The sequence below is a fragment of the Vespa velutina genome, chromosome 6 (genome assembly GCF_912470025.1).
Source record: "Vespa velutina chromosome 6, iVesVel2.1, whole genome shotgun sequence".
NCBI lineage: Eukaryota > Metazoa > Arthropoda > Insecta > Hymenoptera > Vespidae > Vespa > Vespa velutina.
In genome coordinates this window covers 5,372,113-5,389,211 of record NC_062193.1, presented here as the reverse complement: position 1 = coordinate 5,389,211, position 17,099 = coordinate 5,372,113, and the positions used below count along the sequence as shown (strand labels likewise).

The following is a 17,099-nucleotide window of genomic DNA, read 5'->3' as shown; positions in this document are numbered from 1 at the left end:
AAAGAAAAAAAGAAAAAAAGAAAAAAAAAAAGAAAAAACAGAAAAAAGAAGGAAAAGAAAAAAAGAGGGGAAAAAAAGAGAAGAAAAAAGAAAGGAGGGAGGGGAAAAAAAAAACAAAAGTGGAAAACAAAATTAATAGAAAATCAATGTTAATGCTACGGTAGACCGATAGCATTGCGATTCATCGTTTTATCATTCAACATGACAATGTTCGGATGAATTGATATAATACAGACGAAAACTCTCGTCTATAACTAAACGAATTATTTCACGAATCGGAAAAAAAATTCAAAAAATTCAAAAAATTCAAAAAATTCAAAAAATTCAAAAAATTCAAAAAATTCAAAAAATTCAAAAAATTCAAAAGATCGATAGCTCGTCACGCACGTAATTACGTAATTACTTACGTATGATATGCATACATGTAAACACATACGTAAGTACTATTACGAAATCAAGAAACAAATGAAAAATGAGAGAAAAGAGACAAGAAAAAAAGAGAGAAAGAGAAAGAGAGAGAGATATGGCTGGTAGGTATGGCAGAGTAGGGTGGGTTAAGGGTGGAGGAAAAAAGGAAAGAAGAGGAAAAAGGTCGAAACGCTGATATCTCCGGTGGGTCGTCGAGGTGGACCGAGGTAATCCTACTAAACCCCCTCACAATATCGCCCTGAGGTCTACAGCAACCATTAGCGAGGTGGAGGTAGGAGAAAGAGCAGCAGGGTTTCGCTTGGTACGGGTAAAAAAGCAAAAAAAAAAAAAAAGAAAAAAAAAAAAGAAGAAAAAAGGAAAAAAAGATTAAAAACCTTTACCGTTGCCGGCTAGCACAAGCGAATCCTCGTTTTATTAATCGCGCGCGCGCGCGCGCGCGCGTGCTAGCCGCCGAAGATAACGTCGTCGGCAGCTAATGCCGTACGGGTAGAGGATCGAGGATATGATGGCGAAGGGGGATACTTCTGAGGGGAGAAGAAAAAAAAGGGGGACGAGGAGAGTAACTGAGAAAAAAAGTAAAGAAAAGAAAAGGAAAGGAAATGAAATAAGATTTCGACGTGCACAGAGAGAGAGAGAGAGAGAGAGAGAGAGAGAAACGATCGTCTCTAGCTAAAAGCATTTCGCTTTTTTTTTACTTCGAACACGAACGATCTTGAAACGTCATCGAATTTTGACCCTTTTGAAGGGATACTTAGGATCGTGACGATAGTATTTCTTTCTTTCTTTCTTTTTTTTTTTTTTTTCTCTTTTTTTCGTTCGGAGTACATATGGATTATTTTAAGAAAGAAAAAAAAAAAACAGAAGTAATATCGGAATAAAAATCGATTGTTTTATATATATATCTCGTGATGACATTCTTTTTTTCTTTCTTTCTTTCTTCCTTTCATTTTTTTTCTCTCCTATGTAATAGAGAGAAACATAGAAAATAATATTATAAGATAAATAAATTCTTTGGTCTTTCATTTTCGAAACGAAAAAGGAACTGTGTTTCTTTTTTCCTATTTTTTTTATCTATAAATATATATATATATATATATATGATAGGAATGTAAAAAAGGAGAATTATTATTACGATAAACGAAACCTTCTATCGATCGATTTAAACTCGATGTGATTTTCATTGTCTCTTCCACATTGTGGACTTTTTACACGAAGTGTTTGGAAGTTCTGTTACAATAAAATCCATTTCTCCTTATCCTTTTATCTATCTTTCATTCTTTTTGATTTTACGTTCGAGAAACGTAAGTAGGATAGAAAAGATCGGTTTTGAGCCTCTTAGAAAAACTTGGGAACGTTGATACGAGCAAGCCACCCTGTAGGTGGTGGTTGAGCGCTTACACGTAAGGAACAGAGCAGAATAGAGCAGAACGGAGCAGAACAGAGTAGAACAGAACAGGGTAGAGTAGAGCAGAGTAGAGCAGAGCAGAGCAGAGCAGAACAGAGCAGAGCAGAGCAGGGTAGGACAGAGTAAAGTAAAGTAGAGCTGAACAGAGTAGAGTAGAGTAGAACAGAACAGAACAGAACAGAACAGAACAGAACAGAGCAGAGCAGAGCAGAGCAGGAGGCGCGGAGCCAGACGCAGCATCTCCCACGACCTCTCAAAAGAGTCGAGCGGCTTTCGCCTTTTATTCTGGGTCCACCCTGCCGGATAAAGAAGAACGTTGGAGAGCGAGAAGAGGCGCTGCTACTGCCTCTGCCTCGCAACCTTCTTTTCTCTTTCTTTGCCTCTTTCGTCTGCTCCTCCTGTGGTTAGTAATATAGAGGGAAGGAGAGAGAGAGAGAGAGACAGAAAACGAACGAGCGAACTACCGAGAGAAAGAGAGAGAGAGAGAGAGAGAGAGAGAGAGAGAAGAGAGAAAAAAGAACGATTCTATGCGGAGAAGAAGCTTCCAAGAGAAAAAGGAGGAAATGGAGGTAAAGGGAAGTAGAGTCGAGAGAAAAAGAGAAGGATGAAGTATTTGGTTGTGTGCGGGTTTGTATATGTGTCTGCATTTGTGTATATAAAAGATAGAGGGAGAGAGAGAGAGAGAGAGAGAGAGAGAGAGAGAGAGAGAGAATATGAAGATAAAGAGAGTGGGTGGTAATAGTAGAAGCAAGAGAGACGGAAAAGGAGGACTCATTCTCCTTTGCTTTTATCTAAGAAAGGAGTAAGCGAGTAAAAGACAGAGAGAGAGAGAGAGAGGGAGAGAGGGAAAGAGAGAAGGAAAAGATCTTTTGCATCTAAGAAACGAGAGAGAGAGAGAGAGAGAGAGAGAGAGAGAGAGAGAGAGAAACAGAGGGAGGGTTGAAGGAAAAGGGGAATATTTCGATAAAGAGAGTGAAGCAGAGGAGGAAAAGTCCGGTCTATCTTCGAATTTGAACTCTACCGTTACTACACACTACGCTAACCTCCAAAGCCAGATTTCAGAGCACCTAAAAGAGCGATAGAAAAGCTCATCTTACCTTTCCTTTCGATCCTTGGCAAAGTCCTCTATGCAGGTAGGTATATTATGTTGCCCCTTACTTACTTCCTCATGGAAATGAAATTCGCTAGCATTTCCCTTATGCTTCTGTAACGCGTGCAACTTCTCATGCGGTCGTGGCTCTAGAATTAGAATCGGATTCCCGGTAATAGGAAACTCTCTATCCTCCCACTTCTATCTACGCATCGTGGCTAGATACTGGCTAATTGTACAGTACGTTGAAAATCTTCTTAATGGAGATCTAGGATATTATGAATTTTTCTTAGAAAAAAAGAAGAAAAATGAAAAAAGATATATATATATATATGTGTGTGTGTGTGTGTGTAGGTTATATATTTTTTTACTTTTACGAAGAAAACGTCTATTTTTAAATATATTCATTAAACGTGTCAAATATATCTAGTTCGAAGAAGATTTGAAATATCTCTTGAATATTTGAGGCTGTCGGAATCGTACTGAAAAAAAAAAACAAAAACAAAAAAAAAAGACAGAGAGAGAATATATATATATATATATATATATATATGTATATATTTATTTATTTACTTATTTATTCATTTCGTAGAGCTGTGTTATTTTTTACCCCACGAATTTTTTTTCTTCCTTTTTTCTTTTTCTTTTTTTTTTTTTTTTATTCATATACACCAAATCGATTTGTCGTGGATATTAATCGAGGTTACGATATTAATTAATTTTGAAACGCCTTGTAGAACGTTGTACATCGGCGTCGCCGCGTGCGGTAAATATGCTCTTCGAGCCACCCAAGTGGACCACCGGCCAATGGAAGAAAGAAAAGAGAGAAACGAACGTAGTAGAAAGCCGTGGAACGGTGCGAATGAGAGAATGATAGTTTCGCATTGGTTTTCGTCGTTAGACGTTAGAATATCGTTTAATAACGAATAAAGAATAAGATAAATGGAAAATGAAGGGAAAAACTTATTCAAATCATATCCCCAAAAATATATTCCATTCGATTTCTTCTCTTTCTTCTTTCTTCCCTTTTTTTCCTTTTCCTTTTTTCCCTTTTTTATTTTTCCTTCCTGTCCTACAAATGCAAAGTAACAAAGTAACAATGTAACAAGGATATTAACAAGAATTTTGACGGTTGTCATTAAATATTTTCCGCACAAGGTAGTGACAAAAAATCCATTAAAGAGTACCTCCACGTCGGGATTCAATCTTGTTCGATAGATTGGATCGATTTTCCCTGTTCCATCTAGCGCGAGGATCCATTTATAAAATATTAATATGCTCTTATACACGGTTACACGTATGACATCGAAATGAGAGCAAATGAAAAAGAGAGATAAAGAGCGACAGAGACAGAGAGGAAGAGAGAAAGATAGATAGATAGATAGATAGATAGAGAGAGAGAGAGAGAGAGAGAGAGAGAGAGAGAGAGAGAGAGAGAGAGAGAAAGAGAGTAATTATTGAAAGGTATACGACAGCTTAACTATCGTTCGTTAATAAACAACGATCACTTTGAATCGAGTAGTAATATATATATATATATATATATATATATATATATATATATATATATGTATGATATAGACAGTGACTGTGTCTTTTCAGTCTTGCTGAAAATCTATCTCCTTTTCTCTCTCTCTCTCTCTCTCTCTCTCTCTCTCTCTCTCTCTCTCTCTCTCTCTCTCTTTCGTACTCGCTCGATATAACAGGCCAGTTCCATCTCCTCCAAGTCGGGCACGTCGTCGACGTTGAGCACGAGTCACCTTCACCTCCACCTCACCTTCTACCAACTCCAACTCCGACTCCGTAGCTCCACCTCCTTCTTGACTCTCATCCACTTCCTCCAACGTCACCCACTCCAATCCAACCCTCTCTATTCCACCCTCTCGTGGATGAAGCACGAGGCTTCTGCGGCTGAGCTCGAAGCCGGAGGTGGAAGGAAGCATGAACCTTACTTGTGAAGCTGGAAACCCAACCCTCCGAAACGAGCTGCCGCGCAGCTCGCGTCCGCTATCACCCACGCGAGTCAACGACGTCACGGACGGGGAAATCCTAAAGGTCTGTTCATAATCGTCTACTCAAATTTTGTTCTCTCTCTCTCTCTCTCTCTCTCTCTCTCTCTCTCTTTCTCTCTTTTATACATTCTTTTATATTTCTTTTCTAAAGGTATACTTATAGAAAATAATATGGTATATATATATATATATTATTATTATTTTTTTTTTGTTCCATTTATTGAGTCATCAGACTATACTATTTAGACTATTATTAGGTCATTGATCTAATCTAATTTATCTCTATTACAATTAAAAAACATACTCGCACTATTTTACACAGTTCTTTCATTATAAATTTCTTGCCAAATTTCTATCTATTTATCGCTTGTATAGAAAGTTTGGTCCTATCATACAATCTCTTTTTCTTTTTTCTTTTTTTTCTTCTTTCTTTTTTTAAATCGTCGATTTATTAACAAATAATAATAATAATTATCAATATTAATTATTTATCAAACGTTTACGTTACGTTAAGTCGATGAAAAATGGAAAATTTCATAGACAATTCCCATTATATGTATTCTTGATTTACAGGATATTTTCGAAAACATTGAAAATGTAGTTTGTAGTTATCGAATGATCTTCCTCGCTCTCCACCGCCCCGCGCGTAACACTCAACGCGTTAACCCTTTATCCATCTCGATTTTATCTTGTCGAACGAGCTGGCTCGATAGACCCATGGATTTTCGCTGGAGGCAAGCATTCGATCGGGTAGCGAGAGCGACGGAAGCGAAGCGCCACGAGCACTTCCGGTGCCTCGTCATTTCCGGACCGACTTGTAATTTTCGTTCGCGTCGTCTCCCTGTCACCCTCTCTCCCTGTACATGCATCACTATATGCGTTCTATGCGTTTATGTGCGTGCGTGCGTGGGCACGTGCGTATGTGTGTGAGTGTGTGTCTGTTTGTGTGTGTGCGTGTGTACTGGCGCGTGCAACCCTCTCGCACGATTCCCCTCGATAAATCCGTAAAAGCGGATAGTGTCGTGGCAAGAGGGAGAAAGAGAGAAAAATAGAGAGAGAGAGAGACAGAGAGAGAGAGAGAGAGAGAGAGAGAGAGAGAGAGAGGGAGGGAGAGAAAGAAAGAAAGAGAAAAAAATTGAAACGTCCGAGTGCTCGACGCGACCTTGATCGAATTCAACTATTTCATGCGACTATCTATTTAATCGTTTGCAATTTATCTTAACACCACCAAACATTTATATTCATTTTATTTTTATTTTTATTTTTTTTTTGTTTTTTCTTTTTTTTTTTCTATTTATCTCATATTGAATTAATTTACGAAGAAAATCAAATTAAATGTCGATCAATTTTGTTTCTTCCATGGCTTCTTATCGTTTTTCTTTTGATATTCTTCTTTCTTTCCTTCTTTCTTTTTTGTTTTATTATTATTATTGTTATTATTATTAAACATTGACTTTGCCAATGAAACGAATAGTAAAGAAAGAGAAGAGAGAAAGGAGAACAGAAAAAAAAAATATATAAATAACATAAGTGATTATCACTAATGGGCTGGAATATCAAGCGAGACGTCGGACTCTTTTCGACGATCCTTTTTTACCACCCTTCGAACATCATCGCTCCGAAGCAGATCGATAATATCCGTGAGCTTACCCTCTCTCTCTCTCTCTCTCTCTCTCTCTCTCTTTTTCTTTCTTTCTCTCTTCCTCTCGTTACTTCTTAACGTTCTCTAGGTGTCTTTTTCGAGGAGAGACGAAAAGAGGTAAAAGCGAAGGTAGAGAGCTCGATGAAGGAAAAAGGGAAGGAAAAGAAAAGAAAAGAAAAGAAAAAAAAAAAGAAAAAGGAGAAAAAGAACGAAGAGAAGAACTCTCGGTAGCAGGAGCAGCGAAAGGAGCAGCCTGTCGCGAAGGAAATACAGCAAGTTGGTTTCCGTTGGAAAGACGGGAGAGCAGTTGGAAAATGAGGAAGAAGGATGAGACGGAAGGAAAGAAAGAGGGAGAAATATGGAAAAAGAAAACGAGAGAGAGAGAGAGAGAGAGGGAGAAAGAGAGAGAGAGAGAAAGTTTTGCCACGCCCTGTAATATATTCGTTTTAAGTTAATTGAAAGCTTTCAAAAAGGATGACGTCGAAATGGCATAGAAGCCTGTCGGTTGCTTCAATTTTTAACCGCGAAATTCGAAGAGAGATCTTATTTATACAGAGAGAAAGAGAGAGAGAGAGAGAGAGAGAGAGAGAGAGAGAGAGAGAGAGAAAGAGAAACGATACAAGTATTTAATGATTTTGAAAAAACGTTTCAACTTTTACCTTCTTTCTTTCTCTCTCTTTCTTTTTTTTTTCTTCTTTTTTTTTTTTTTTTTTTTTTATTTACTTCCCTTTTTGTTTCTCCTCATCTCATATCCGATAAGACGTGTAGGGAATGTCGTAGAAAGTAAAAAAATTGTCTTCTTTTTTTCTTTATTTTTTCTTTTTTATTTTTTTTTTTAATTGCTCCGTCGAAAAAAAAAGCGAGAGAGCGAAAGCCAGCGAGAGAAAGAGAGAGAGAGAGAGAAAGAGAGAGAGGGCGACGACCAGGAAATTGATCGTAATTGTCGAGTGCGCCTCGGTAGTCTGGGAAGTTTGACCGAACGCAGGGGTTGGAAGGGATTCGAAGCGTCGCTAGAAGCGGACATTCGAGGGAGGAGAATCGAGTCGAGTCGAGTCGAGTTGAGTCCGGGTAAGAGAGGAGGTGGAGGAGAAGGAGGTGAAGAAGGAGGAAAAGGTTGTGGAGATGGAGGAGGTTGGCCTTCGGTTCTGTCGCTGTCATACGCAGCCAGCGACGACATAACTACCACCCGCTGTGACTATCTTCTCTCGTCATTCGGTTTACGTCGTCCGTCTTTCTCTTCTCCTTCTTTTCTCTCCTTCTCCTCCCTCCTCCGTTCCCTCCGACCCTATCTTCCACAACCACCACCACCACCACCACCACCTCCTCCTCCTCCTCCTCATTCCACCCTGAACGTCATCCTCTTTGTCGGGAACTCGCTATTGACGTGCCACGCGATAATAGCATGCGAAACTCGTGACATCGGTGCTAGATCCTTCATTCGTCGTTCATCTTTATTCATTTTCATCGATTCATTATATTTTTTATATTTTAATTATCACGAACTTAATAAGATGGATTTATAATATTTACTATATTAAAAATTGTACATAAATAATAAATTTGTAAATAATGTTATTATAATATTATAATAATTTCTATGTAATGAGAGAAGCGAATTAAATCGTGATCGCTTGTATTAAAAAATCATGATCATTCTAAGATATTGGATCATTTTAAGAAATGAGAAAAATATTGGAGATCGTTGGAACAATCGGTTCCTACGTATCTATCGAGCCATGCACGCATACAAATACACACACACACACATATATATATATATATATACATACACGTACGGACGCACACGTTAACCATTTACGCGCGTGCGTATATCTATGCATACACTCACGTATCCGTTGTCCTTTCATTATTTATTCAACGATCTATGCATTCGTAATTCGGTGGCCCCTCGTTCGTCGACACTTTTTTCCTATTTTTTCCCCTCCTCTCTGGTAGCCAACGGGAACGCACGAGCTGCCGCTTTTCCGTGCCTGAAAATGAACGATGTTACGTGTGCTCGTCCTTCTACATGGACACGTACTCCGGACAACCAGAAAGAGAACAACATGAAAAAGCCCAAGCGCACTTTATTTTGTTCCAACCTCCCACAATTTTTCTCCTTCTCTTTCGCCTCCTCGTGCTCGTGCTGGTGCACATCCTCTTCGTCCTACCTCTTCATATCATCCTGCAAACGACTGAAAACGAGAATCGTGTTGTGATCGAGACCATCCAACAAATGGCGTATCATTCAGGGATATTTAGGGAACAGTATTGTTCGTATCATATGTGAAATAATTATAAACGATTATAAGATTTATATTAATGATATTTACGAAGATACATGTTGAATTATTTAAAGATAACGATTGATTGTCCCTAGTCAAAGTCAAATATTTTCTTTCTCCTTTTTTTCCTTCCCTTTTCTCTTTTTTTTTTTTTTTTTTTTTTTTTACATTTTTTCACGTCGAAAAAACAGCCAAAAAAAAGAAAAAAGAAAAAGAAAAACTCGTATCCTTTAATATTTCGCCGAGTTTAAAGGTTCTTACCTTTATAAAGAATCGTTTTAAAAATGCTCGACAATTTTCGCTAAGGTTTTAAGGTTTTAAGAACAAATCCCGGCGTAATTAACAACGACGATTAATTTCAAACGATCATACTGTCGACAGGAACAATCGAAATTACATTATTCGTTAGCGACGAAAATGCGGGCTTATGATTCATCTCTCGTTAACGAGAATCGTCCTTTTCTCTTTATCTCAACGTTTCAACGAGACGAAGCGTGTCGACGACGTCTTTGAATCGTTTGCCGTTCGCAACTGAGTACGCAAAGGACGAACTTACAGAAAAGGAAAATTGATGTCAAGAAGAGAAAAGATGAGAAGAGAAGAGTGAAAAAAGAAAAGAGAAAAGATATATATATATATATATATATATATAATATATGAAAGAGAGAGGGAGAGAGAGAGAGAGAGAGAGTTGGTCGTCTTACCAATGGAAAGTGCCGTTCAAGCGAAGGGTCTGATCGAATTACACACGTCCCTTACCATTCCTCATACCATCCCTTATCTCATCGAGCGAAACCCGAACCTTCAAGGAATACCGAATCGCCAACGTTCAGTATCGTTCGATCCCTTGGAACGTCCCATAGGAACTTACAACGACGATGGACCCATCGGGTCGTTCCTATTCCTCTTGAAAAGGAAAAAACTGAAAATTTGTTTGACAATAGCTAACTACTGGCCACACAATATCGGCTACACAAATCCTTCTTCTGCGTTTTTCACGTATAGAATTTATCTGGTAGATCTGAAAAAGCCGACAAATCGTTACTTGGGAAAACTTTTTTTTTTTTTTATTATTACGATCCCTCGAAAGAGAAAGGAAACGGTGGAAAGAAGAGGAAAAGCTGAGTTCGTGATTTATGGAAAAAAAAAAAAAAAAAAAGAAAAAAACAAAGAAAACAAAACAAAAACAAAAAGAAGAAAAAATAGAAGAAAAGGAGAGAAAATTAGAATAAAAAGAAAAAAAAAAAAATGGAAAAAGAAAAAGATGGAGGACGTGCGTCTCTCGAAAGGATAGAGAATTATGGGCGGCAAAATGTGACCTTGAAAAAAATCCTCTTCCTTAATGAGAAACCCGAAAATGGTCAGGTCTATTCAGTCGTATCAAGGGAAAACGTTTCGCTTCTTTTGATTGGGCAGTTCGCAGGCGGAAAGACGCTCAGCTCCGGAAACCACATCGAGCGAAAACAGACGTCCGCGTCTTGGCGTCGCGTGGGTGGAATAGAAATGCGTTTGGTTGATCCATCCCAAAGGCGAGCCTTTCGCTTTTTCTTCTTCTTCTTCTTCTTCTTCTTCTTTCATATCATTTTCTTCCCTTTGTGTTCTTTACGAGACACTATTCTTTGCTACTATTACGCCCACACATATTCGAGAAAAAAGTAAGCCCTGTATCACCTGTTCTATATTTTCTTATCTCGATATGTTCAATTTTTTTGAATCTCTTCCTGATATCTCTTTCTGATTCTAAATGACAAAAAAACATTTCGCGTCAACGTGTATATGAAAAAAAAAAAAAAAAAAAAAAAAAAAGAAGAAAGAAAGATGAAACATAAAAAATTTTGCTGTTCTATTTCCAAGTTAAAATAAAAAATTTTGTTCTAAATCTATTTCTTACATATGAATATTACGTCTAAAATGTTTATTAAATTATTTGAAATAATTAAAAAATTTAACAAAAAACGTCAAGTGTATGTGCGTGTGTGTATATGTGTGTGTGTGTGTGTACGTATACATAAAGAACAATATATATGTATATATATAAAGTGTGATGTGCACATCGATTTAAAATGATTTCTATATTAATCGTATTAGTTTTTATATATGAAAGATCTATCTACGAAAGGACATAGAGAAATATATAATAAATAAATAAATAAACAAATAAACAAATAAATAAATAAATATATATATAGAAATACATTGGACATTAGATATTACGAACTTACGAAATAATCGTTCGGTTTTATCCTCTTTAAGACTCGGTCCTCTTTAATGCGTACCGTGCGATACGCGTTCTCATATACCGGGTGTTCCTGAAATAAATATACGATATTTCGTTCTTCATCTAGATGAAATAATGAAATACAAAGAATTCGATAATAAATAAATAACATTTTTTAATTAAACTCATTACGATTGAATATTTCATTATTATAGAGAAAAGATAATTTTGATGAAGTAACATTAATAATGATAATTATAATAATAATAATAAGAAGAAGAAAAAAAAAGAAGAAGAAGAAAAAGAAGAAGAAACGAACGAACGAACGAACGAACGAACGAACGAATATGCCCGTTCCGTTTGAAAATAATTACGAGCCCGTAAAAATTTTACATTTTATAACGAAACGGATCATTAAAAAAAATAACTTTCTGCGGCTCGTTACAATTTTTGTTTTTTTTTTTTTCTCGTTTTCTTTTCCCTCGTTCCTTTTCTCTTTCTTCTTTATACTTTTTTTCTTTCATTTTTTTTTTCTTCTTTTTTTGGATCACCCAGTATATTGGATTCGAACGGGCTCGTGCCGTCCCTCGTTTCGCTGCCGCGGTTCTCCACTTGAACGGCTCGTTGGGAGTGCTCGTCGTGTGGGTGGAGTGCCGAGCAGAGCCTGTGTAGAGTGGAGAGGTTGAGGGTGGTTTAGAGATGGGGGTTGAGGTGGGAGTGGAACGTAGAGAGAGACAGAGAGAGAGAGAGAGAGAAAGAGAGAGAGGGAGAGGGAGAGGAAGAGAGAGAGAGAGAGAGTAGAGAGGGGAAGAGAGAGAGAGAGAGAGAGAGAGAGAGAGAGAGAGAGAGAGAGAGAGAGAGAGAGTGGAGGGTGGTCCGCCGACCCGCCGGACTCGAACTGCTCCATTTCCGCCCCCGAGTCATCGCCGCCCTTCCACCACCCTCATCCTCCCTTTCAACCTCATCCACTCCTCCACGAGTTTCTCTCACGAGCGAGTCGCGTCTGGATATTAGCGCTGGATGCTGAGAGAAAAAGAGATTGAGATTGAGAGAGAGAGATAGAGAGAGAGAGAGAGAGAGAGAGAGAGAGAAAAGGAGGAAAGGCTGGTGTAGTTTTTGACGATATCGATCGTTTCGCTTTTCGATAATATTCGACGAAAACTGCAAGATCCTTTATCTACCTTTATCTCTGTATCTTTCCTTTCTACTATTTTTTTTTTTTTTTCTAACTACAATATACTTTCTCTCTCTCTCTCTCTCTCTCTCTTCCTCTTTTTCTTTCTCCTTCTCTCTACCTCTCTCTCTTTCTCGTTTTTGCGAATAGAGAAAGAGAGAGAGAGAGAGAGAGAGAGAGATTCCGATGGCATGATAAAAAAAAGAATTTCGACACATTATTGTCCGTCGAATGTCTAACTCAATAAATTATCAACAATAATATTTCGCAAATGAAAATTTAAGATCTACGTTATCACGTGAAAATAAATTATAAATGATAATAATAGAAATGCGATATGCATACGTAGACACGATTATTCTTTTCTTGTAAATTTTCTTTTCTTTTTCTTTTCTCTTTTTCTTTTTCCTTTTGTATCCTTCTTTTTTTTTTTTTTTTTTTTGTTTCTCGATGGAAAATGATCCGAGCCGTTGAAAATCTAGGTGACCTAGGGACTTAGAGGGTAATGTGTGGTTTAACTCTTACCGAAAGGAATTCAGAACTTTCGCGGAATTTCTAGTCGGGTGATCAAGATACGCGAGAACTCAAAGGGATGCCACCCCGAAAATTCAATGAGATAGTACGTCCGTCTCTTAGACATTTGTTCCAAGTATGAGTTCGAGAATACTTCCGGTTCGCCTTCTAAAAGCTATCGATCCGTGCGAAAAGAGAAAAAGAAAGAGAGAGAGAGAGAGAGAGAGAGAGAGAGAGAGAGAAAGTGAAAGAGAGAAAGAGATAAAGAGAAGGGTTATATCGGTTACGGTAAACTTTCCCGTTTGTGTGTGGGAAATATTTCTACCGTGGTATACGTGGTAAAGAGAGAGAAAGAGAGAGAGAAAGAGAGAGAGAGAGAGAGATCAGCATTTTTAGCTGGGCGTTTAGTTTAAAGAACTCGTAAAATCTCGAGGTACGGAAACGAACGTGTGTAGGATGAATGTGAGGGAAAACGAGTGCGAGTTAACTGGGACACTACTAATAGTAGTAGTATAGTAATAGTAGTAGTAGTAGTAGTAGTAGTAGTAATAGTAGTAGTAGTACTTGTAATAGTAAATAGTAATAGTAATAGTAGTATGAGAAATATAAAAGATTAAACGAGTTTGAACGTTTATATGTGCAAGTATGTATATCTGGATTTATTCGAGGCAAATGATCAAATGAAACTTATTTATTTCGATCCGATCGATTATATTTCTGTATAGAAAAATTAAGAAAAAAAAAAAAAAAAAAAAAAGAGAAAGAAAAAAGAAATTGCAAGTGATCATACGTTCACAGTACATGAAGATATTAAATGCAGTTTCTCTATTGCGATTTCTCCTAAATAATTTTGTTTATTAATCGATTATTTCAAGGAAAATAGAAAAGAAAACAAAAAAAAAACAAACGATCTATCTCGTCTGACAGATTCTCTTTCTCATTCTTTCTTTCTCTCTTTCTCTCTCTCTCTCTCTCTCTCTCTCTCTCTCTTTCTCTTTCTCTCTCTCATTAATTTTTCGTAGATGTAGGATACACGAGAGATGTGATATGATATTCATCGTAATACTTGCTTTTTTCTTTTTATTTTTTTTTACATTGCTCCGCATTACTCTTATGAGAATGCATACGATACGCTCTTCGCAATGCTATCCAAAGAAATCTTACAACAAATATTATGAAAAATAAATAAAGTCTCGAGAAAATTGTTTGTCAACATTGTTTGTAACGTGTCATTCAGCGTGTTAATCGAAAAATATTGAATGGAGTACGTGTTCGTTAGAACGGGTTGATAAAAGAAAAAAGAACAAAAAAAATAAAGAAAAAAGAAAAAAAAAGTAAAAAGAAAAAAAATACAAGTAGAAGTCGGAAGGAGAAAGCACGTGCTTAAAAGAGAAATAAAATAAAAGAAACAAAAAAAAAATAAATAAATAAAACGAAATAAAATGAAATAAAAAAAAATTAATAATGAAGGAAAAAAAACAACGAAAAATAAAATAAAAGAAAAAAATGATATAAACAAGAAATAACTAAATAAAAGAAAGAGAGAGAGAGAGAGAGAGAGAGAGAGAGAGAAGGAGAACGAAAGAAAAATAGTAAAAAAGAAGGAAGAAGAAGGAGAAGAGGAAGAGGAGGAAAAAGAAGAAAAGGAAAAAAAAGAGAAAGCGCATGCTTAAAAAAGAAATAAATAAGAAAAAAAAAAATAAATAAATAAAACAAAACAAAAGAAAACAAAAAAGAAATAAGAATTTAATGAAAGAAAAGAGGAGACAAAGAACAAAATAAAAAAGAAATAAAAGGAACAAAAAATAAATAAATAAAATAGAGAGAAAGAGCAAGAGAGAGAGAGAGAGAGAGAGAGAGAGAAAAGGCGAACGAAAGAAAAATAGTAAAAGATAGAAAAAGAAAAAGAAGAAGAAGACGAAGAAGAAAAGGAAAAAGAAAAAGAAAAAGAAGAAAAATTGTCCCACAAGAGCCATGTTGAAAGGGTTGGTAGGAGTGATTGCAGTGACTTCGTCGTGGGGGTTAACGCGAAGCACCACAGATTTATCCCTACCACAAGTCATCCCTACGACCAACTCCATCCCTGATTCCACTTGAATGCCACCAAGGGGTTAGGGGTAGGAGTGAAGGGGATGTTGGGAATGAGCGTATCCCTTGGGTTCACGTGTGCACCCTATACATACTTTGATACTGGTTTAGAGGTGGTATCATTTTTCGTTCGAGAATACACGAGTTACTTCATCTTTCGTTCTACGATGTAATTTCCTATCAGGTGTCTTAAATAATAGCGTGACTAAAATTACGACATCTTAAACTCGTTGTCTATCTTATATAGATAGCATTTTTACATTGCTTACAATCTTTAAATGTAAAGTAGATCGGGAATGATAATAGAATGGAGTGCAGTAAAATAAGATATTTTTTTTATACGTGATCGAAATGTTTGCTATGACATAAATATAAAAATATACTTATATATATATATGTATATTATACAATGTATTTTATATTTCGATCAATCTGATATCTTCGCGATTTAAAAATTAGATAATAATTAAATTCAATCTCATATCTGGATGTATATTAAAATGGAATATAATTTTTATATTTGTACGATATTTCTTTTTCTTTTTCTTTCTTCTCATTGATATCTTAAAAATTAGAAAATATATAAATTTAAATGAATTAAACGCGTATAAAATATAATTGTATTTTACCGAAGTAATGGAAATTAATGTTAATTTTTTTGAAATTTAGAAAATAATAATATCTTGGATCAGAATTTATGTAAAATATAATTGTATTGTACGTAGACGAATCTTAAACTTTTTTCAAAATTATAAAAATTATCGAACGTTATATGAGGACGGAATAAAGATATAAAATGAATGTGTGTGTGTGTGTGTGTGTGTGTATGTAAGAAAGAGAGAGAGAGAGAGAGAGATAAAAAGAGAAAAAGAGAGGGAGAAGTTATCTCTTAGTCGCAATTTCCTGGCTGCAAGATGCTCTGCCTACCGTCGTCTTTTCCCTAGGGAAAATAGAAACTAGAGAGAAGGCATGAAACCAGGCGGATGAGGAAGAAGAGACTCTATTTGCCTTGGGGATACATCCTCTCTTTCTCTCTCTCTTTTTCTTTCTCTCTCTCTCTCTTTCTCTCTCTCTCTCTCTCTCTCTCTTTCTCTCTTTTTCTCTTATTTCTCGATCTCTCGATTATAACGGTATTTAAAATAAACGAGTCTAATTTTCGTATCTTCCAGGTCCAGTAGATTTTCTTGGTTAATATTTGATTAGAAATTTCGTGACGCTTTAACTTAGACGGCATAAATTATAGTACCTTTTCCTAAGGATTTTCTTAGAATTTCGAAATTCGTTGGAACTTATCGTATTTCGTGTAACACCTGCTACAGCTTCGTTTCACGTGTATGTTTAATACGTACTATATATATATATATATATATATATATATATATATATATATATATATATATATATATATATATATATATACATGTTACGTACGTTTTGTCTCATACTAAACAAAGGAACGAAGGAATATTTCCTATTATTTTTGTCATACCAATTACGAACGATCATCTTTCAATGTTTTAAGCTTTTGTTTATTATACGAGAAATGTTATATATGTATGTCCTTGCCGTTTTGTACATTACGTAAGTATATTTACGTATAATTATATAAATATTTACATTTAGAATTATATATATTTTACGGGATATATAAAAGAATGGAAAGCATTTGTTGTTGTTGAAAAAAATATTTTACGAATCGATTGTAAGTTCGTGATCCTATTTTAGTTGTATAATGAATGATGAAAAGAAAAAAAAAGAAGAAATGAAAGAAAATTAATTCCACCGCCGAATAAAATATTTGATGGATCTAAAAGGAAGGAAGAAAGAGAGAGATAAGAATTAAATACTTACGTGAACGGATCTCGTTTTCTAAGAAGATCATAGAATATTTGAGAAGCCAAAAATTCCTCGTACTTTGTTACTTATCCATCCTCTAAAACTCTTCCATTTTCTCTACGTCTTCTGGAATAAGTCTCGTGTTCGGAAGGTTACATGAACGTTACCGAACGGGGTCGAGACGAGTATCGTTGTAGGTTTCTCCGTAATTAGAGAACTAGCAACGTAATCAGGTAGAGTCGAGGTATCTGCAGATTGCTGCACCCTCACTTCATTCCCTCCCTCTCTCTCTCTTTCTCTCTTTCTTTCTTTCTCTTTCTCTAGACCTTTTAAACCACTCATATTTTCTTTTAAATCATTCTTTCTTTCTTTTAATTTCTATGTTATTATTTATCTTGCTAAGAAAT

The 17,099-nt window shown here is 35.9% G+C and overlaps 1 protein-coding gene and 1 long non-coding RNA gene across 11 annotated transcripts in view; both read right to left on the bottom strand.

Annotated features, from left to right (window-relative positions):
- Positions 1–2,833: 2,833 nt before the first annotated feature.
- LOC124949884 lies at positions 2,834–4,993 on the bottom strand. Of its 2 annotated transcripts, XM_047495679.1 has the most exons (3): positions 4,615–4,993; positions 4,112–4,167; positions 3,541–3,996 (listed from the first exon to the last, which is right to left on the bottom strand). In XM_047495679.1, exons 1-3 carry the CDS (start codon positions 4,865–4,867, stop codon positions 3,979–3,981), a joined length of 327 nt encoding a protein of 108 aa, XP_047351635.1. In that variant the 5' UTR covers positions 4,868–4,993; the 3' UTR covers positions 3,541–3,978. The 2 variants fall into 2 exon arrangements, with proteins under 2 accessions (XP_047351634.1, XP_047351635.1); XM_047495678.1 differs by lacking the exons at positions 3,541–3,996; positions 4,112–4,167 and adding an exon at positions 2,834–3,073.
- A 60-nt stretch (positions 4,994–5,053) lies between these two features.
- Positions 5,054–17,099, bottom strand: part of LOC124949950 — a 118,521-nt gene continuing 106,475 nt past the window's right edge. For 2 of the 9 annotated variants that reach the window (XR_007101217.1, XR_007101219.1), the window contains 4 exons: positions 11,086–11,172; positions 10,183–10,603; positions 9,568–9,884; positions 5,066–8,773 (listed from right to left, as the gene is read on the bottom strand). This is a non-coding gene — a long non-coding RNA (uncharacterized LOC124949950). Of the gene's footprint in view, positions 8,774–9,567; positions 9,885–10,182; positions 10,604–11,085; positions 11,173–17,099 lie in introns of all 9 variants that reach the window. The other 7 variants (XR_007101227.1, XR_007101224.1, XR_007101230.1 and 4 more) reach the window with 7 other exon arrangements.